Source organism: Lates calcarifer, linkage group LG3 (genome assembly GCF_001640805.2).
Source record: "Lates calcarifer isolate ASB-BC8 linkage group LG3, TLL_Latcal_v3, whole genome shotgun sequence".
Taxonomy (NCBI): domain Eukaryota; kingdom Metazoa; phylum Chordata; class Actinopteri; family Centropomidae; genus Lates; species Lates calcarifer.
Window position 1 is genome coordinate 4,928,299 of NC_066835.1, and position 21,931 is coordinate 4,950,229.

The window sequence follows — 21,931 nt, forward strand, 5'->3', positions numbered from 1 at the left end:
TTTTTCAGTTGTGCTACAGTTGACTTGACCTCCCACGCTCTCTCTAATCAGGGGGAAAGAGCCAGCCTGACAGCAGCGAATGCCCCATTACTTCCATTTTATTTGTACAACATTGCCCCCTAAAGTTTTTTTTCTGGTGTATCTCCCCAGGCCCCCTTGGGGGTCCATGTCAGAGGACAATGCTGTGTCGCAATATAGTGCAGTAATTTACCACTACCTGCTCCCAGCAAATTGACCACAGATGCCCCTCACCTGTATTACTCTGTCACATTCAATTTGAGAAAAACACTGGGGATCCTTGGCTGTTCACACACACAGCATTTCAAAACCAGTGGGAGAAATGCAGATCCAAGACAGAGAGATAACTGGACCATGCCAGAGGGTATGCAGACTGGAGAGAGCGGTGAGTGGTGAGAGACAATGACTTTGGAAGAACACTGTAATATAAAATCATATGTCCTTGCACTCCTATAATAACTAGTATTGTACTTAAATAATTGAGCTTTGCAATTTTGACCAGAGTATCCATCTGAGAATCAAATAAATCCAGTCTTTAACTCATTATTATTATTATTATTATTATTATTATTATTATTATTATTATTATATACAGGCTATATCATTTGTATTGTATGGGGGATAGATTATATCCTGAAGTGAAGGCATTTAATGTGAGAGAAGTGTTTTGTGAGGCTGGTGCGTCCTCTGGTGGCAGGAAGTCGCCGATATATTTTTGACGTTTCCGTCTCCGACAGACATATTGCTTACAGGAGCAAATTCTGGAAAGCTAGAAGAGGGAAAGGATTTAAAATTGACTCATATCTTCACGACTTGATAAACTCAAACTACGTAGGATACGATGGGTAAGCTGTTCGGCAACTCGAGAGCACAGATATACCTTAAGATGTTAAAAGATTGAGCTGTGTCGTCGATAGGGATTATGAAATCATCATCCTCTCACTGTTGTTTAGGTAGTTAGCTAACTCATTGGGTAGCTAGGTAGCTCGTTGCTACAAATTAGCGCAACATGAGTTGCGATTTTACGCTAGTTCATTCACTCTGTATATTAAACTGCCACCAAGCAGTTAAAGACAATTTTTCATCCGTTATCAAATGTTTTACAAGGTGGATTACCTTAATTTCAGCCGGGAAAACAACCAGTACCATTTGTTAGCCAACTTGGGGAAACTTGGCTACTGCTAATAACGTTAGCACGGCGCTGTACCATCTATTCTTAGATAGGTGGGGAGACACATGTTTAGCTTAGATTTAAGGTCGTTAAGAGTAATGTTAAGATATAGGGTTTGCTTTTCGACAACTTCAACGTTACATTTCGCCCATCACTCTGACTCCCGTGTTTCTTTACAACACAATTGTTGATAGTGGTAATGTTAGCAGGATGCTACGGTAGTGCTGTCTAGTGGAGATTTTACACGTTGTGTATCTGTTTCTTTGATTTTAAGAGGCTTAAGAAACTTACAACGACTGAGAATCAGTTTTAAGTCATCACCTATAACGTGACACAATTCAATAGTGATTGTTATTAGGCTCAGATTTGTGTGCACACAGCGGCTAGAGCTAACATTAGCTTTACTGTGTTAGCTCTGTCATTGAGCCTTGTTCTGTTAAGACGTAGAATCACAAAATAGCTTTAATTGATCTATATTAAATTCACTATTATCCTTGTTTTGTTTAGTTTGACAACAAAGTAGAAACCACCGAGCTAGTAAATTCCACATGAAATGAAAACATGAAGCACCAGTGACAGCTTGCTAACATCAGTGAGTAATAATACTGATATATCTGACAGCTCACTCGTAAGCCAGCGTGTACATGTGACCGCAGGAGTGCTTGTGTTTTCCAGACTATTCCCGCATGGGATTATGTTTTTCCCCACTCAACATGTGTAACCAACAGTAACACTAGTGCTAAATTGCATTTCTAAACACACACACACACACACACACACTTATACAAAAAAAAAAACATTTTGCTTCATGTCAAATAGAAGTATATGTAGAAGTCAAGTTAGACTGCAAAGCTCTGGTCATTATGTTTTATGTTTGTAACAGGAGTCCTGTTCCTCCCTCTTTCAGGCTCCATTAGTTTTTAATATTGGGAAAGTGCCTTTGAGTTAAACCACTTTTGGTGCTTGACCTGTCACCAGAGCAGGCTTCTTAACACAGACTCTGCTTTTGAGATTTCTGTTACCACTCTATAGTAGAGGGTTTCTGTTCCACACCCATTCTAGCGGCCAACCTCAGCAAATAAAACTAGGAGGATATAAGAAGGATTTTTTTTCCTGATGTGACTCAACAAACTCCTTAACACCTCCCACCATTATGCTCTCTTTCCTCTAGAGACGCGTCGGTATAGGTAGGGTATCCTCTGAAATGCCAGTGCAGACATGTGTTCTCAGCAGGGCTATTTCTGTGCCATCCAGCCCAAACAGCAGTGCAGTTCACATACATCAGCTAATCTACCTAACACAGTACAGAAACAAGAGCATCCAGCTGCAACCTGTGCCCATGTGCTGTCCACGCCCTGTGGCTTTACCATCTGGACACATTACACACATGCATAAGCTTTTTATGAAGCTGGTTGTGCTAATGCCCTCAAGCCATAAAATGACCTCAATTTTGCACCACTTGTTCCAATATTTAACCTTGGAAACCCCCACTGTTACAATTGGGGGCTCTTGGCATAGAAGGTTGGCACCATTATGCACTGGTGGCAGGTTTTTAAATGTTGTTGCCACCTCTCTTTCCCTCCCCTGTAGCCCCCCTGGGTGACTAAGGGATCTGCCCAGTGCCCTGTTCTGGTGGCATGACTGCACAAATGCTGAGAATGGGCAGTTTGTCCTGTGTGGGCACCAGTTTATGCCAACTCTGCGATTTAACTCTACTGAATAAATACGTTTGTTCTGCCCACCAGCTGACTGGTTGATGAATAGTTTAGCGTGTGTGTTTGCACGTGTGTGTGTATTTTTAGGCTGTGTTGTCTAGTTTCTATGAGCCTGTTTATACAAGTCCTCTTTATAGATAGACCTGTGTACATGTTTCATCATCATGACCTATTATTAGAGATGTCAGAGGAAACAAACCTTGTTTCCCATATGATTACTTACTCCTCCTTACACATGGTATTCTCATTAACTTACTCTTAGATTAATCAAATTCTGCACAGTGTACTACTAGTGTCTTAATCACATTTACCTGTGTCTGTGGCCCATCAGAGCCGTCAGCCAGTCCGGCCAAGGATAACTACAGGATGAACCGCTACAAGAACAAAGCACTGAACCCAGAGGAGATGAGGCGCAGGAGAGAGGAGGAGGGCATCCAACTCAGGAAACAGAAACGAGAACAACAGGTATTACACCAACCCCGTCCATCCCCCTCATCTGATCCTTTATCTCCCTGTTTGAGATTAGATCAGTATGCAGTGAATGTACATGTAAATAGTCTGGCTTGACCATGTCTTTGTGGGCTCTGACAATTTTGTAATCTCAGCTTTTCAAGAGGAGGAACGTGGACATTCTCAATGAAGAGGAAGCCATGTTTGAGAGTCCACTGGTGGACTCCTACCTCAGCTCTCCAGTAACAGTGAGTATCGATTGTTCTAATACCACTCTCACAGACTCTCACAGCCTAAACAAAGAGAAGCCCACACAGGACCCCACTGGAGGTTTATTTTACATTGCACCTCAGTTATGTCATTTATTGTTTTCTAGCCTCTTCAGAGTAGTGTGTCTGTGCTGAGTGTTTAGCATGCCTCTGCGTGTGTTGTTGCAGGAAGGAGTCATTACCAGAGACATGGTTGAGATGCTTTTCTCAGAGGACCCGGAGCTTCAGCTCGCCACAACACAAAAGTTCAGAAAACTACTTTCCAAAGGTACTTACTGTGCTCTAACAGTGGCTCTATATCACCATGGTAACAACCATGAGAACGCCACAGACCAAACCAAAATTCTTAGATCCAGTTTTTTGATTCTTTCAGAGCCCAACCCACCAATTGATGAAGTTATAAACACACCTGGAGTAGTGGAGAGGTTTGTGGAATTCCTGAAGAAGAGTGTCAACTGCACACTACAGGTCAGTTTGTAAAAACACTTGCTTGCACAGTCAGAACACCTTCTATGAATGGGATGTGTTTATACTAAATTGAATAGATGTTATGTATTGTAGGCCACCATATACTTTATCTGATGGAAAGCAAGTCAAAGCAGTGCAGTTGCTCTGCATTAAACAGGCACCTAGATTATCATTTTAATTTTAGCACTCTGGAAGCCAAGTGTAAGTGCTTATCTTAAATAATGATTGAAATGTGAATGATTATTTGTTGTCGTCTTTTGATGCTAAGGTTTCTCTTTATTTCATAAATCATGATAAGCCTCCATAGTTAAAAAATGTTATAAGTCCCACTTTGTGCTATTGCAGTTTGAAGCTGCGTGGGCACTGACCAATATAGCATCAGGCACATCCATACAGACAAAGACAGTGATCGAGGCTGGAGCAGTGCCAATCTTCATAGAACTACTTAACTCAGACTTTGAGGACGTCCAAGAACAGGTAACACACAGTGTGACTGGCAGTATATTATGGTTTATTGTGTCTTTTCTGTTTTCTCTTACATTGTTCCATACTCATGTATCCACTGTCCAAACTTTTTGTATGTTTTTTTTCTTTAGGCTGTGTGGGCCTTAGGTAATATTGCAGGGGATAGTGCAGTATGCAGAGACTATGTGCTAAACTGCAACATCCTTCCACCACTATTAATGTAAGTTCATTCTTTTCTTTGCCTGTTTAGAGACGTTACTTATTCCAGCTGTCAGCTTTCCTACCGCCAATATATTTCGGATATGGTCTCATGTACCAAGCTTTGCATTTATCTGTCATTTCAGGCTTCTGACCAAATCCACTAGATTGACCATGACTAGGAAATGCAGTCTGGGCCCTGTCTAATCTCTGCAGAGGAAAGAACCCTCCACCTGCTTTTGAGAAGGTACTACTTCACCTTATGACGTAAACACCAAAAATATTGTGACAGTTTGTAATGAGTTAACTCAAAACTCAAAACCTGGATCTACAACTGAAGTTGACAGTTAACATCAGTAAACCATACAAGACATAAATCTGTTTGTTTATCAAGTTTGACTGAGCCATTGTGACAGTGTTTCCACTGGAGATCGAAAGTCACATGCAGTGCGGGAGGAGTATTGTAACTTTATAGGCTTTCTTTTTTTAAACTTGGTTTCCTTAATGAAAAAGCAGTTCAGACACCTACACTCTTTTGAAATAGTTTAGAAAAGCTGAATATGCTGTTGCATTTTCTGCTATTTACTGATGTCACACATCCAGTCGGTTTCTGTATGATTCACAGGTACTGTTGAGTTCATGTTGTTTCTTATCATTAATAAGTGCTTATGTCTATGATATCTAGGTGTCACCCTGTCTGCCAGTACTGTCCAGGCTTTTATTTAGCAGTGACCCAGACTTGCTGGCAGACGCCTGCTGGGCCCTGTCCTACCTCTCTGATGGCCCCAATGACAAGATCCAGGCTGTCATTGACTCTGGTGTCTGCAGGCGCCTTGTAGAGCTACTCATGTAAGTCCAGCTATGCTCTCTGTTATCTTTGTCCCAGTAAATGTGACCTGTAAATACTAAACATTCTCTCTCTATTAACCCTCCCTTTCTGCAGGCACACTGACTATAAGGTGGCCTCCCCTGCTTTGAGAGCTGTAGGAAACATTGTCACAGGAGATGATATCCAAACACAGGTAAGATTAAACATTAAACGTTTGTTTGTTTCATGCCTGTCTACCAGTGTCTGTTGTAGAGAACAGGCCCACAGCTTACTGAGATAAAAAACTATTGAACACACGGTGAAGCCGTTTTTAGAGACTGCTTATGAGGTTTTTACGCTCTGCGTTGCTGTGTACAGGTGGTGTTGAACTGCTCGGCCCTGCCCTGTCTGCTGCACCTTCTCAGCAGTGCTAAAGAGTCGATTCGCAAAGAGGCATGCTGGACCATCTCAAACATCACAGCAGGAAACCGAGCACAGATACAGGTGACACATACACACCAATCTTACCTGCAGAAAACTCAAATTTACCAGAAGTGATAGCTCTGATATAATGTTATGTATGGATAACGTGGACTGTAATACACTATCGTCAATAACCTAATTATTTATATATGTGGTATTCCACTGTCTGACATTTTCATCCAGTAATCTTCCCCAGCCATGGCAGGATAAAAAGCTACTTTTAGTTACTACATTGTTTTGTAATTTTCTTTTTAATAGGCTCAGTCCGTAATTAAAACCATTTTAGTACAGGGGCTAGCAGCAAACAGCTATATTTGAATTATTAAGAGTTGTTTACATTGGTAATGTTTGTAAACACAGCAGTCAAATTGGCCAGTAGTTTCAGTTACGGTTAGGTGAAAAACACATAATACTGTAATATTTTGTCAACTGGTTCATTAATGTATGTGATTTTAGTAAAGGAAAACAGATTGGATTAAACGACATGGATCCACTTCAGTCAGTTTTGTTATTCTGTTATATTCTAAATATGTATCTATAAAGACACGTAGATCATGTTTGATTTTAGATTTTCTTCTTTAGACAGACACAGTATGTAGAGATTGATAGGTCCATTATCATGGCCTTCACAGGTCCTCCTAAGGTTTGCTTCTGGGAAGCTCATTCTGGTAAAAACGTGGAAACAGTGCTTTGTGATACATGCTCCTCACTTAGTATCTTGTTCTGCCCCACAGACCGTAATCGATGCAAACATCTTCCCAGTGCTGATCGACATTCTACAGAAAGCCGAGTTTAGGACCAGGAAAGAGGCAGCCTGGGCCATCACTAACGCCACCTCTGGAGGAACACCAGAACAGATCAGGTCAGACTTAGAGTAAATAAACTACTGTGTACTACAGTTACAGTCTCCCCTCAGCTAAAAACAAAATTGACTTGGTTGAGATAGTAAGTTAATCATGTCAGTACCAGATCTGTGGATCAACTCAATGTCCTAGTAAGTTGAGTTTAAATAAAGACTTTAGATTAGAAATTAAGATCCTGTTTGTGAAATTAGGCGATTAAAAAGTGGAGAAATAGGCCAATGGTATGCATAAGGAGCTGCCATGGTGCTGAAAAAACAGGCTTTAATGTGAATGAACTGAGAAGAATTATTAGCTTAAATTAAACAAAGTAATTAGATAACTTAAAGAAAAAAATATTTGCAGTACAATCATTTCCAAAGAAGAATACTGTATTGTAAATCAAGTCATGACATTGAAACATCATTAAACATCTAGAAAACCTGAAAATTCATTGTTCTACCATTACAGTCTTCAACACCTGTGTTGTTTGTGTGTCTCTTGGTGTATAGGTATCTGGTGAACCTGGGCTGCATTAAGCCATTGTGTGATCTGCTGACAGTGATGGACTCTAAGATCGTTCAGGTAGCTCTCAACGGGCTGGAGAACATCCTGAGACTGGGGGAGCAGGAGGCCAAGCAGGAGAACAACGGCACCGGGGTCAACCCTTACTGCAGCCTCATCGAAGAAGCCTATGGTACTGTACAGGAAACTCATACAAACACATGTACACAGAAAATTCATATGATATAGCCATATATGCTGTGAACATACACTATTTTATTTTTATGTCTCTCATGACGTTAGAGCATTGTCTACTCGTTCACACACACTATATGAGTGTTCCTCTGCTCTGCAATAAAAAGACAGATTTTCCGCAGTTATAATTTCCAAACTCGGGCTGTTCGAACGGAACTGCTCTCTTTTATCATTACCCAAGCAACCTGCAAAGCAGCGACTGATACATAAGCTTGATTTGTAACAATAATGTTCATTGTCTGGGTTTTGCTTGATAGGGGAAGCTAAAATGTCTGGTAATGCAGGGATATTTCTGTTGTAAACATTAAGATGGTTGACTGCCGACATTACTTCTGTACTTTCCGCCAGCAACACAAAAGATATCCACACCCACAGCAGCTGATAATGTTAGCCTACCTTTTTACAAATGCCAGTGGGCTACCCTGCATGCTTTTGTAGCTTGTCTCAGCTGTTTTGTTGCCACTTTTTGTCAAATCCTTAGTGCATTGTAGATTATGTCAGTGCAAACATGTGCTTCTTTTAAGAATGCATAAAATTGGGTAACATTATTGACAGCCAGAATGTTACTCAACACCAGATACTTCTTATTAACGGCTGAGCATTAGGTCAAGCAGCTACATCAGCTTTTGAACAAGGCATATTTTTGGATGGTGAAGTGAAACGGTTTTAGTAATCAGGAGCTAGAGATTACAATGTGATGCAACAGATGCAGACGAAAAATATAATACATTTTCATTATCAAAGGTTACTTTTTTATTTTGTTTTACATAAAAAAAGAATATGAGCACTGCCAAGAATGATACTTAAGGTGTTTTTGTTCAAGAAATGCCATCTACAAAATCACATCTTACTGGATATAGACAGTAACAGAGTTTGAGTTTTTGATTAACACCAGTCAGTTTTTGTTGCTGATAACTTTGCAAACATGCATTGATTTAACGTTTTGTGATTTTCTCAGGTTTGGACAAGATTGAGTTCCTTCAGAGCCACGACAACCAGGAGATCTACCAGAAGGCCTTTGACCTCATTGAGCACTACTTCGGGGTGGAGGACGAGGACAACAGTCTAGCCCCCCAGGTGGACCAGGCCAACCAGCAGTTTCTTTTCCCCCAGCAAGAGGCCCCCATGGAGGGCTTCCAGCTATAAATCATCACCCCCTCTCCTCTGAAACACACCATTTACCCCCTCATACCTCTCTATCTCATGGAGGGCCCATAGATACCTGAGTCATACCTCCAAGCCCTCTTCCCTTATCTGCCACTATCCCCCCACCCCCACCCACCTCTGCTATCACCACTCACACACACACACACACACACACACCACCCCGTCCCTTCAAGGAAAACTAAAACTGTCCCGCTCGCCAGCCTAACCCCCCCCCCCCTTCTCTTCATACTCCTCAAGCCGTGGACTGACTTCTTGCAGGGTAGACTCATGTTTCCTGACCGATAAGGAAGCGCACCACACATACTCCACACTTAGAAGAGGAAGTGATCGCCTCATAGCCCAAAGTGTGAGTCTGCCCTGGCTTAAAACGCACACACAGACATCCTCCTGCCATTTGATAGCTCATAGATTCTCTCATTGGCAGTAACGGTGGCTTGTTGGTTAATATCTTTATATACACTTTCTTTTTTTTTTTTTTTCCAATGGGACATTCCTATTTTCAGGACTACCCGTGCATCCTCAAGTCTACAGACTGGGGTGCATGAGGTGAAACATGCCCAGCTATTGATGTCAGTTTGACTTAGTGCAATTCAAAAAGTCCTTGTAACATTATCCCTTTTTAGTTTTATGATTAGTTATTTTTCTCTAACCTTTATTTATCTGCTCCTTTTTAGTGCTTGTGATTTTTTTTCCCCTTTTCTTTAATAGAAAGCACACGGTTTGCTACCAAGAGACTGTCTCATGATTAGGCTTAGGGCTCTCTGCATATCTGCTGATGGGTATGGGGGTTCAGAGACACAAATGTCCACCCAAAATCAAGGGCTCTCTACTGCCCTGAGTCTGATGCCCAAGCTAAGAAGTGTGGGGTTTTTTGTTTTGTTTTGTTTTGTTTTTTGCCCCCATTTATCAACATTTTGGTGTGGGATACATTTTGGGGGGAGGGTTGAGGTGCGAAGAAGTGTAAAGATATAGAAAGTAAATGATCTAACCTTAGGAAGGGCTCTGAATGGGATATTGGAAATGGGATTGTTTTTTTTTTTTTTTTTTTTTTTTTTAGATGATATGTTCAAAAGATCTAAAAAAAAAAATTCAAAGTTTCGAGGGTGGTATAGTTAGAGATCCAATGTTCGTTGTGTGCTGTGTTATTAATAACAATACATTTGAATTATGAAGTGATCTAACTATTAAATAAACAAGGCGTAGCTGGGGATGTTAGGGGGAAGAGCCAGCAGCAACAGCAGCAAACCAAACTTATTTTTATATTTAAATCAATTCATGGGATCGTAGTGTGTTTAAAGTGAGTGACAGACACGTCATGGAAATTTCATGTGTTGACGTGTTTTTAGTTTAGATTTTCTGACTCCATTGAAGCCCAGTGTAAACGGGTTGCTGCTCGTTTGCTTGGCCCTGTGCCCCCCCCCCTCCTCCCCAGTTGTATGTGGTAGGGTTTTTGCATGGTGTTATATTACCCTGCCTACAGTTACTGAGTATCCCTGGCCAAACACAGACAGTTGGCACAGAGAGCTAGAGAACAGTGTGAACAAACACTGTGAGACATTGCTGTACACTGCTCAGCGTTCCTTGTTAACAGCACTTGCAGTTAAAAAGCAGGAACTGGGCCAAAACTAATTGGTTTGGTGGTGTTAACAGTGATAGTGTAGTGACGGTGGTGGTGTTGTGTATAGCGGTAGAGTTGATATATAACCTAAGGCATTCTATATCACTATATTTTTGAGGAATAGGAATGACAGCTGATAATGATTTTGCATGGGTCCATTGTGATATGTATAAGTATTGATGTAAATAGCCTATCCTCTGCCTGGCTAGGACAGTCTACGCTGCTTCTTTGTCCCCTAATGGGTGTAATAACAACAACAACAACAACAACTAGAGTTTGGCTGGGGATATATCTCAGATAAGTGACAAGCCTAACTGCAACAAAAATTCAAGTATAAGTATATATTTGAATTTTGATGTATTTGCATTATAAATATATATATATATATATTTGCGCACACTTCATGTACACTTGCATACAACACCAGCAGACACTGTACACACACCTCACACAGATGAGTGGCTAGTAGCAAGTAAAACAGTTTCCATAGTCTTTGGAGTGAAGAAAGTAGTTATTCTTTTATTTTATTTTGAAGTTAAGCTTTTCTCCAAAGTGTGAAAAATGGCATTTTGGCTGTTTTTTGTTTCATAGCACTTAGTATATTTTCTTTATTTATAATTTTTTTTCCCTTGGTTCTATTTTAATTTAGTTTTTGGTTTTAATTGAGACAATGAAAAGAAGTCTCTTGAATTCAGAAGGGATTTGGTGCACACACAGGCCTTATGGAAACTTTTTTTATTGTTTCTAGCCACATGACTCATGATGGTTTAAATTAGTCCTGTAAACCCTGACCTCAGATCAGTGCTGCTTTTGACAGACACTGATCTCAGATCAGCGTTCAGGCTTTGTGGATGGAGCAGAACTGTGGTCGTGTGATGTTTGACTGACAGGCACTGTGTGAGGAAGAGGTTGATTGACTCTATGACTATGTCCCCATCAGAGTCTGGGAGCCCCTGTTCTGTGGATGACAGAAGCAAACTTAACAATTAATCATGGAGCTGTGTACGGAAACATGGTTCTCTCAACCAAAATATGAACATGTCAGACTGTTGAATATAGTGTACAATCAAGAACAAACCTTTTTGACCAGAACTTGCTCCTTTTATTTGGTAGAGAATCTTTTTGGATGCACAGACTGATCTTTTCCATTTGGTTTCAGTTTTGCATTTTTACATTAGGCTTCAAATTTCTGTGCTATTGCTGAATATCATGGTGTAAGATGCTGCTATTACCACAATATTTAAGCATTTGTTGACAGAGGAACACATAAAAGAGGCTATATGTTCTTGCTTCATGAGTTAAAATGTTCTCCACAGAACATTGTGTGCTCCCAGTAGACATAAGAGGTCAAATCATGTATAATTGAGCATCAAGAACTTACCTCTACATGACAGTTGTGTAGAGCAGCATTTATAACTGAAGTCTTCGATTTCATGGCCAATTCTGTGCTTGGCCTTCAAATAATGCCAGAATTGCAATGTTTAAAAAAAACAGTGCATCAACCAGGAAAAATATTATATATTATATTTCTGACAAATGAAAATGCACTCCTATTCACAAAAGTGCCAACCCGACCAACAAAGACTGGAGGTTCTTATGTATCTGTCTTTGACTTATAGATTTTTTTTCCTTTATATCTTTTATTTACTTGAATGTGCACACATTTTGTGCAAAACATTGCTGCTCTATTTTCCTTATCTTTAAAGTTACATTATTAGCCATTGTTTCTTTGGAAAAGTGGCATTCTTTACTGTGGGCACCTAAATAAGGAATTAAGAAAGTGTAATAGTCTGAGGGGGAAGGACTTGATTAACTGCATAAAAACTGGTCTTTCCAGCGACTTGTTGTCCGTTGGTGTGATGGTCCCCACTCTTACAGTCTTCTAATGGTTTTCACTGTGCATAGCTAAGCTGCAAACATTTGTGAAATCAATGAATTGATTTCATGTGGTGGATACAGTAGTATCAGAGTATAATATTAAGCATTTTCTTGAGGTCGCAGCATGCAGCCAGTCCCTCTTTGTGCAAAAAGAAACTCTGCGCTGACAGAAATATTTAAGACTTAAATGTGGCACATGATGCAAATTGTGGAAACGGAAGCGACTATCACAGCAGACAATTGCAGGTACTAACCTTGTTGTCAAACTTAGTTTACCAAAGCTTTGTCATCCTGAAAGCTGGTTTGAATTATTTGTTTTGTTTTCAGTAGTTTATGTAATTGGCTTGTATTGACCCAGTCACTATGACTGAGAGATTGCTTCAGGCCATTTAAAACTTGCTTCTTTTCATTAGAAGCTGCATGAACTCAGTCCCTCTTTTATCGGTTTTCTTTTCTCTCAAGTTCAAGTACTGTTTAGGGAGGTAGAAAATCTGCAAAAATAATCCAGAGGACTGCAATAAATATTGTCCAAAAACAATCAGGCACCCCGGAGGCATAGATCCACCTACAAACTGCTCTCACAGGTGACACTCCTTCCACTGGGAGCTAAAAGAGGCAACTACTTGACATTTTTTTCTAAGATAAAATCTGGGATTCAGAAATTGTGCAGTGATTTACATTAAAAAGTATTATAAGTTAAACTATATGTATGTTCTGATACATTGACAGGGATTCAGATGCAATTCTAATCACTTCTGAGAAGTGGAGAAAAACTCTCAATAGAATATGTCACAGGAAAAAAAATAAAATAGGAGGTGAGGTTACATGCCTTTTCTGCTTTTCTTGATCTTTTTCTTGATCAGGATTTTCTGGGCTATATTTTTGGATAATTGTGTTTAGAGTAAAAGTTTGTCCTAGTCAGGCTGCATGATCAGGAACCTTGTTATCTATAGGGGATTGAACAGACATCACTAAATATCTCAAATCTGACTTGTCTTCCGTCCTAGAAGCTGTTCATGTCTATATCAAAATCTAAAGCCATGCTTGGCTTGGTCAAGTAATGTTGTCTACGCTACAAATGTTTACAATGCTACATGTTTGTAAAATACTTTTCATATGCCATCACTGACCAGTCCTGATGTATCCTCTGCTCTGGTCCTCTCATTTCTTTTACATGTATTTATTTTCTCTTTTCTTGTTTATGATTTTTTCATTTGCTCAAAATTACCCATCTTAAACTGTGACTTGACTTGACTTTACCGACGGTATGAATGAGTGACGAGAAACTTATACACTTCAGCTGAACATGACACACAAACATGAACATGAAAAAAATACATACAGGAAACAGCAACAATATTAAAAAATGTAAAGAAAATATATTGAATTTAAAATTGTTCAGTGGAAATACTGTACAAAACAAATAAAGTTATGTTGCAACCCTTTAATGCTCTCGTTTCTTCTTTCACTACAGGCATGCTGTTTGTGATTTTTGTGTAAAGTATATATGGCATTTAGCTTACGAGCCAGGTCAGTGTCTTTACTGCAAAGTGAAAACATCCTCACTCAGTGGAGATGGAAATATAATATACAAGCAGATTTGGCTTTTAAAGAGAGAACAACAAAAAACATATACACCAACATAAAAAGAGAATTGCCTGCTCTCGCATTTTAAGGGTAATATTTCTTAATATATAACAATTAGCAATTATATAGCCAAAATATTTTAATCATACTATTCCTGGGAATTTTGTTGATTCAGTTTTGTTCTCATTTCATGGAAAAACAACTTCTCCATAAAATTGGAAATATTGTGCAATGAGGCTTTGCTGAATGAAAAAAATAAAAAAAACTCAGAGGTAGTAATTTATGGATCCTATAGATGGCGGCAAAGCATCAAGCTGAGATGTAAACTGCAGTTAATAACTATAACGAAGAAGAAGTATCCAAAGTTATGACCGGAAGTTAATTTTTTTCTGGCTCATGCTGTTGAGGAAACCTGCAGTACTGGCACATTAGCTATTTCCTCCTGGAGTCTGAAGGTAAACAATTCCACAATAGCTGGGCAGGCGGGACATAATTCAGAAACAAGCACATGTATAGCCTACCTATGTTTGTAGATGTTTATGTCCAGTATATATGAGCTACCATTGGCTAACTGCTAGTCGTGCAAGCTATTTTAGCTGCATCTGACGGCGAGCTAGCGTTGTTAGCATTGCTAGCTAAACGTAATGTGAGAGCACGAAAGCAAATGGAAAAACGAAAGCTAGCGAGGACAGGACAGACTAGATAGGAAACCTGACCGTGATATGTTTAAGTCAACATGCCAAGTTAAAAGTGTAATAATTTTTTTTATTTAAGTACACGGTGTGCTTTTGTAACAAGCAGGTAACTGACAAATCCAGCTTAGAGGGGGCTGTTAAAGAATTCAGTTTAAGTTAGAATCAGTTGTGGCAGCTGAAAGTTTCTGTACAAATTCTTACATACACATAGCTACGCCGAGGAGGTATGATATTTCCTCCAAGCATAGAAAACAGCTGGTGTCTTTAACATTTCAGTATGTCTGTGGCTCGTAATACCAATGTTAAACATTCCTGCACTGCGGTTAACTACATATTTACTTGAATTGTCGATGCAGTGGTTCCGTTGCTGTTGTACGTGATGCTGTCACCCCACAGCTGAGCCTGTATTGGACTTAAAAAAGAAAAACATGTTTGTAATGTTTCATTTTTCACTGAGTCATTTGAAACTCAGGTGTCCTAGTCAGTGAACCTAGTATCACAGGTCTTTTTTTTCAAACTTAACAGCATATCTGAGATGAAAAAACAAGACACTGAAGAGTCTGCCACTCAGGGTGGTGAAGAGGACTCTCCACCTACAGCAGGAGGGATGGAGTTACCTGCAGCTGCGAAAGACAGCGTGGACAGCACCAGCCCTAAAGAGTCTGAGCCACAGACACCACAGACCGACACACCGCCGCAAGAAGAGGCACCAAGTGAAGGTAAAGTTGTAGCTCTTTTCAAGGTAAATTGTGTGTAGTTGACAAGAATTTACAACATGGTCAGTAGGGAGTGGATTTTGTTGTCTACCTGCCATGCAGTTGGCACATTCTGAAAGGGTATATTAATTAAATCCCACTCAGATATTGTCATTTTAATGTGCTGCTTTAGAAACCAACAAAGACAGTATATATTGTTGACCATCTGCAAAGCTGGGCATAATTTCTGTATTTAGTATTTAATATTTTTAGTTAAACTTTTCTCACTTAAGATACATTGGGTGTATTTATTAAGTTCCTTTCTTTCTCTACTCTCCACAGAGTCAGGGAAAACAGCCCTCTTTTTTTAATCATGTTTTTTCCCTCCATTTTCTCCTAGTTGCAGAAGCAGCTCTGTCTCAGTGTGACATGGCTGAGGAGCTGAGCCGACAACTAGAGGACATCCTCAGCACTTACTGCCGGGAAACCATCTCGGATGATGCCAGCGCCCTTCCCAATGGCCAGTCGCACAGCCCAGAGCTGAATGGTCTGACCAATGAGAGAGAAGATGACAAGCCTGAGGAGGGCAAAGTCAATGGAGGTGACAGTGGGGTGGAGAAGGAGCAGAAGAAGACTCAGGAGAAGAAGAAAGTGAAGGGTCTGGGTAAGGAGTAGCTTACAGTTTCCATTACAAGAGACTTTGTGCTGCTATCAGATTGGTAATAGGATCACACTGTGTAGTTGTACATGTTGCTTTATACAGATACAAAAACTAACATCTTAACAGTATGGTGTGTTATAAACAGTTGAGTTTACAGGGTTGTTTGTTAAAGGAACTAATATCTAGTTAAATGCTGTTTTCTAAGAGGCTCCCTGATTCTGTCATGCCTCTGTTTTTCTCATCTATAATGCAGGAAAGGAGATCACCCTCCTCATGCAGACCTTGAACACACTGAGCACACCAGAGGAAAAGCTTGCAGGTCTCTGTAAGAAGTATGCTGAACTGGTGAGTTGTTTCTGCCAGTGGGATTAATTTGTATTCTACAATTTCAGCAATGGCATTACACATGATCTAAGTCTTTTATAAACTGACTTAAAACATTGATGAAATTATGTGTACGCGAACTAGCAGTGTGTAAAATTTAAAACCAGTCCAGACAATCTGATTTTAAGAAGACTCTTAAAGAATCTGTTTTATTTCTTTATCTAAATCAGCTATTTAGAATATTAATTTTATCTGGAATAATCTTTCTGAAAGAACAGATATTTTGCATACTTGCAGACTTCACTCCCGTTTTCTAGTTTTGGCAACATGTCACTCTATTGCTGAAGTAGGGTTGTAGTCAGTCAGATCAGAAAATGTGTAAACAGCTCCCTATTCTATCCTGTATGTGATTTAAGGTGTAAATAACTCATAAATTGCATACATAATTACAGAGTGCCTGGTTCAGTCACCTAGATGGAAATAACCACATGCTGTTTTTTTTTTGTTTTTTTTTTTTTTTTTTAAAGGAACCTTCTCTACCTGTAAATGTTCCAATTTTTATCCTTAAAATAAGTGACCTAAATAAACTGTAGTTTTAGGGTTATGTGGACAAATGTGTTTGTACCTATTTAAAACTAGTAAAAGAGGAAGAAATGTTCTTCTTATCATGTGAGTTCTCGGTCAGGACACACAGGGGTATGTGCAAAGACGGAGCGTACCTCAAGGTGATGCAGTAATCTTTGTTGAACATACACAGAGTGGTGCAATGTAGAGCTCTGTGCTGTAACCTCAATAGGTACTACAGGGTTTTGCACAGCATTCTGCAGAACTTAGAATGACCTCAAATGTTCTACCAGTACTATGTGTTCTGTAGGGAATTTTTATATTGACTGTGTTTATGCACGTACACATGCACATTGACTTTATTTATGCACATACACCACATTTTTGAACAGCTTACTAGAAAACAAAACAGAATAACAGAATAATAATAAAATAACCTGGATTAATGAGTATTCAAACAAATCAATACATTTTAACCTTAAAAAATACATTTAATCAACAAACAGCATCACAGTAAAGGAGAATATGTCTAAGTCTAATCTTAGTTATGGAACACATCAGACAGTGTTTGTGTGTTGTGTGACAGCTGGAAGAACACCGGAACACCCAGAAACAGATGAGAGTTCTGCAGAAGAAGCAGAGCCAGCTGGTCCAGGAGAAAGACAACCTGAGGAACGAGCACAGCAAGGCCATCCTGGCTCGCAGCAAGCTGGAGAGCCTCTGCAGGGAGCTGCAGAGACACAACCGCACACTCAAGGTACACAGCCGGCACCATTATCGTCAATATAGACTCTTAACTGCTGCACTGATTTGATAAATGACTTCCTGCAACCGTAGCCTCTCTAGAGTCCAGCTGCCTTATATTTAAATTATTTTAATTATTTAAATGAAGTCGTATGTCTCTGATTTTAGTAAGCATTATTTATAACATAATATGCAAAGTTTTAAAATAACTAACTGTAGTTTGTGGAGGTTCATCACAAAGAGGAATGAGGTGCTTTGCTGCGTCTTACCGGCTCAAATTTTCCTCTTTCAGAGCATGATTCTGAGATGAGGCAGCTTTCCAGCACAGCACGAATGCTCCTTTCAAACACCCTGTTCCACTTGTTTCCCTCTGTAGGAGGAAGGGATGCAAAGAACACGTCTGGAGGAGGAGAAAAGAAAGGAGGTGACCTCTCATTTCCAGGTGACTCTGAACGACATCCAGACTCAGATGGAGCAGCATAATGAAAGAAACGCCAGCCTCCGACAGGAGAACACTGAGCTCGCTGAGAAACTGAAGAAGCTGTATGAGCAGTACAAACTACGGGAAGAGGTGAGTGGGCAGTTTGTCTGTGCCAGCCGCATGTTTTATCTCATCAATGTCAAACTGCTAGTTGAATGTCACACAGTCATGTCGAATTTACACCATTCATACTGGAAGTTTAGAACATTTTTATCTCTCTGACCTTTTGTAACCCTCACCAGCACATAGACAAAGTGGTGAAGCACAAAGACCTGCAGCAACAGCTGGTGGACGCCAAGCTGCACCAGGCTCAGGAGCTGCTGAAGGAGTCAGAGGAACGCCACGACAGAGAGAAAGACTTTGTAATTATCCACACATACATGAATAAAATCTAATCACAAGGACAGATGTTTTATACACAAATGTAAACATTATGCGTCTTCTTCCTCCTCAGCTGCTGAAAGAAGCCGTGGAGTCTCAAAGGATGTGTGAGCTGATGAAGCAGCAGGAAGTTCACCTCAAACAGCAGGTTTCCCATGAGTCTTTTCTCTTGCCTTTGTAGCTCAACTGTGATTGACTTTACATTGTTTGTTTTGTTCCAACACTTGTCTATATATGATCAAACTTGTGTTGTTTTCCAGCTGTCACTGTACACTGAGAAGTTTGAAGAGTTCCAGACAACTTTGTCCAAGAGCAACGAAGTCTTCACCACTTTCAAACAGGAAATGGAGAAGGTGAGATGTCAGAAAGAGAGAGAGAGAGAGAGAAGGAGAAGGGAGGAATTGTGTTTACCTCTTGCAGGATGTGACGGTCTTGTTTTCTCTGTGTTGCAGATGACTAAAAAGATCAAAAAGCTGGAGAAGGAGACGGCCATGTATCGGTCCAGGTGGGAGAGCAGCAACAAAGCTCTTCTGGAGATGGCAGAGGAGGTAAAGCACCTTTCTGTTTTATTATTGTCATGCTCTGACCAGTCAAGTATTTACAAAAATGCTGGATGCTGAATAACACTGGCCAGGTGTACTGTATATTGGGCACTTACTGGTCTACCAACACGGAACAGGAAATCTCACACACTGTTCCAACTAACATTAGATTATCTTTGATGACTGATGAGCCACAGACCCAAAGTCAGTCCAGACAAACAACCAGGTTTATACATGGAAATATGTTTTTATTCAGATAATCATTCAGGTTAAATGAATGTGAAATGTTAAATGAATTATTTTACCAAGAACACTTAAAATTAAAGGTCTGCAAAGGTTTGTATGGATAAAATCTTACAGATACAGAAACTTCTAAGATTCATAGCCTTAACGTGTTTATTAAGGCTGTGTGTGGCCTCTTTCTTTTTTTTCTTCAGGATAAGTAAAACTCTGGTCAACTGGATATTTGATAATTAAAGAAAGGGGATGTAAATTATGTTTTTATCATTTGTGTATTTGTCCACAGAAAGCTGTGCGGGACCGGGAGTTCGAGGCACTTCAGGGTAAAGTCCAGCGGCTGGAGAAGCTGCGGCGGGCACTTAAAGTCGAACGGAATGAGCTCAACAAGAAGGTCCAGAACCTCAGCGGCCCGCAAAGCAGCACCGCAGGGACCCCCACCTCCGACCCAGGGACTGACTCCCCCTCTCCGCCACCCACAGACTCTCTGCTGGAGCCCAGCACCTGTCCTGTCCCGGACACCGCCCCCTGCTCCCACTCCTGTCACTGTGACCCAGAACTGGACACAGACACCCTACTAGAGGATGCAAACGCTCAGCCCGTCACCGCGCAGGAATGAAGCAACACTGCTCACAGGTCTCCTCTCTCCCCCCCGCCAGCAACAAGCCACCAAAAGATAAGCCACCAGCCCGCAAGCCGCTACTCCACTGCTGGAAGAAGCTGATGTTAAACACTAGTCCAGAAGCAGATCAGAAAGTCACCTTTATATGTTTTAGGCAGAATATCTGATCATCATTGATGATAATTGTTTCCTCCCAGTATACTGCTTTATAAGGTGATGAGAGGACTGTGCCTCATCTGTCAGCACATTTACATGCACATTATAGGTCAATTACTGTGAATAACTTGATTAAGATAATAGTTTGATTGAAGCATTTACACATTCATTTATTAGTCAGGTTAATTTCCACAAGCTGCACACAATCAGCAGCAGAGTAGGAAATTTCTTTTAGTGTTTGGTAGTTTCAAAATAAAGGTCCTTCCAAAAAATACATATCACAGTAATTTAGAAGATTGATAAGTTATCCACCTCTTTTATTGTTATACTTGCACCATCATAGCCCTTGACTAGACTAAGACAACACTGTTCACATGATAGAGTATCAGTGTGTATGTAAATGTACTGACTGCCTGCGTGTTGTGCTGTTTGACCACACATTCCCTTTTTCGACTTGCATCAAACATAGAACAAGATAAATAACAGTGCTGCTTGGGATGACACAAGCCTAACAGGTATATGGCAAGAGGAGTCATCAGAGGTTGATTGATATGCGTGTGAGTGTGTATCATTTGCATTAGAAGTGTGTTTGGAAGGGGTTTGATTCAGAGCCTGCAAAATGTTAAAGGCCACTTTTACTAACTTCATGTTTTTCTTTCAGGTGAAGTCTTAACAGAGATGTAAAACCTGTCATATCTTAATACTTAATGTTTTTTTCTCCCGAGTTTTCACTTCTTGCTTGTAGACCATTTAAGGGAAAGGTTCTTTTGTTTTCCTGTGTCACACACCTCCGTTTGCAGTGTTTAATTTGTGGTCTGTATTTATTGTTTCTAGCATAATCTCTCATATTGAAATGTATCTATCTTACAGAGCACCATTGTAAATCAGTTTATTTTTCATTACTTTAGACAGTTTATAAAGCTGCAGCTTTTATGACCAACTTTTCATTCCTAACCTTTCTGGGTTCAGTTGCCCCTCATTTTGTTTTACATTGTGTTTCAGTCCTGCGTACAACCTTGTAATGACGACCACTTAAAACTTGATTTACGCCCATCCTTTTTGTTTTGGTGTGTGTGTGTGTGTGTGTGTGTGTGTGTGTGTGTGTGTGTGTGTGTGGTGTGTGTGTGTGTGTGTGTGTGTGTGTTTGGGGGGTGGGGATGGATTACATGGCTACGTGGCTAAGATTGTCTCTTCCCAGCCCTGGTCATTGCAGTAGCTTGTAATCAGGTTTTATCAAGAGAATGTTGGAGAACCTCTATGCAATGCTTTCCTCTTGGTTTTATTCTGTGGCAGTCTGAACTGATAAGCACTTAGCTAAGAATGTATATTCATTATATCCACTGTCCTGCATGGATGTACTGTATAAACAAACATATCTCACAGCAGAATTCTACTTTTTGTTGGCGTTAGAGCCCTGTTTGTCGAGCTACTGTGATGTTCGACATTGAGCATAATATCGTGCATCTCCCTGATGCTTTTGAAAGGCGAGTCAGCCGAGTGGGATTAAGGAGGAAAAAATGAGAGAAAACGTTATTTGACTTCTGAATTGTAGTTTCATTCCCAAACATGTTCATTTCTCTGCTGACATTGTTATGTTTTACTTAATATGTAGCACTGATATCAAGGTGACAACTGATAGAATCAGTCATTTTCAACTGAAATAGAAATGGCAAACCTAATTTCTTCCATTGTCCCACAGGACAGATTCATTGCAGCTCCAGTGCCGTGTTGGTTATGGAGGTTTATTGACCATGAGAAGGAACCAAAGATGTTTCCTTTTTTTGTCTTTTGCAGTACTTTTATCTGGCTGTGTATATTTTGTTTCTTGTTAAATAAAAGATGTAACAGTGTACATTTGAGTTGTGTGCTCATTTAAAAAGGAATATGTGTCTTTGCATGCAGGGATTTTTCAGATTTGCTCTCATTATACCAGAGT

At 40.0% G+C, this 21,931-nt stretch overlaps 2 protein-coding genes across 2 annotated transcripts; both read left to right on the forward strand.

The window, feature by feature from the left end:
* The first annotated feature begins 724 nt into the window (after positions 1–724).
* On the forward strand, positions 725–13,754 carry kpna6 (karyopherin alpha 6 (importin alpha 7)). Its single transcript, XM_018701356.2, is given in 15 exon segments — positions 725–863; positions 3,236–3,369; positions 3,510–3,602; positions 3,792–3,891; positions 3,997–4,091; positions 4,437–4,568; positions 4,688–4,776; positions 4,901–4,937; positions 4,939–5,001; positions 5,440–5,603; positions 5,698–5,776; positions 5,941–6,066; positions 6,780–6,907; positions 7,397–7,581; positions 8,602–13,754. Coding segments are annotated over 15 exon segments (1,617 nt in total). The 5' UTR covers positions 725–859; the 3' UTR covers positions 8,790–13,754.
* A 505-nt stretch (positions 13,755–14,259) lies between these two features.
* txlna (taxilin alpha) lies at positions 14,260–21,847 on the forward strand. Its single transcript, XM_018701351.1, has 11 exons — positions 14,260–14,348; positions 15,114–15,307; positions 15,684–15,947; positions 16,198–16,289; positions 17,419–17,589; positions 17,953–18,147; positions 18,300–18,419; positions 18,512–18,586; positions 18,699–18,791; positions 18,891–18,986; positions 19,507–21,847. Exons 2-11 carry the CDS (start codon positions 15,124–15,126, stop codon positions 19,834–19,836), a joined length of 1,620 nt encoding a protein of 539 aa, XP_018556867.1. The 5' UTR covers positions 14,260–14,348; positions 15,114–15,123; the 3' UTR covers positions 19,837–21,847.
* The last annotated feature ends 84 nt before the right edge of the window (positions 21,848–21,931 follow it).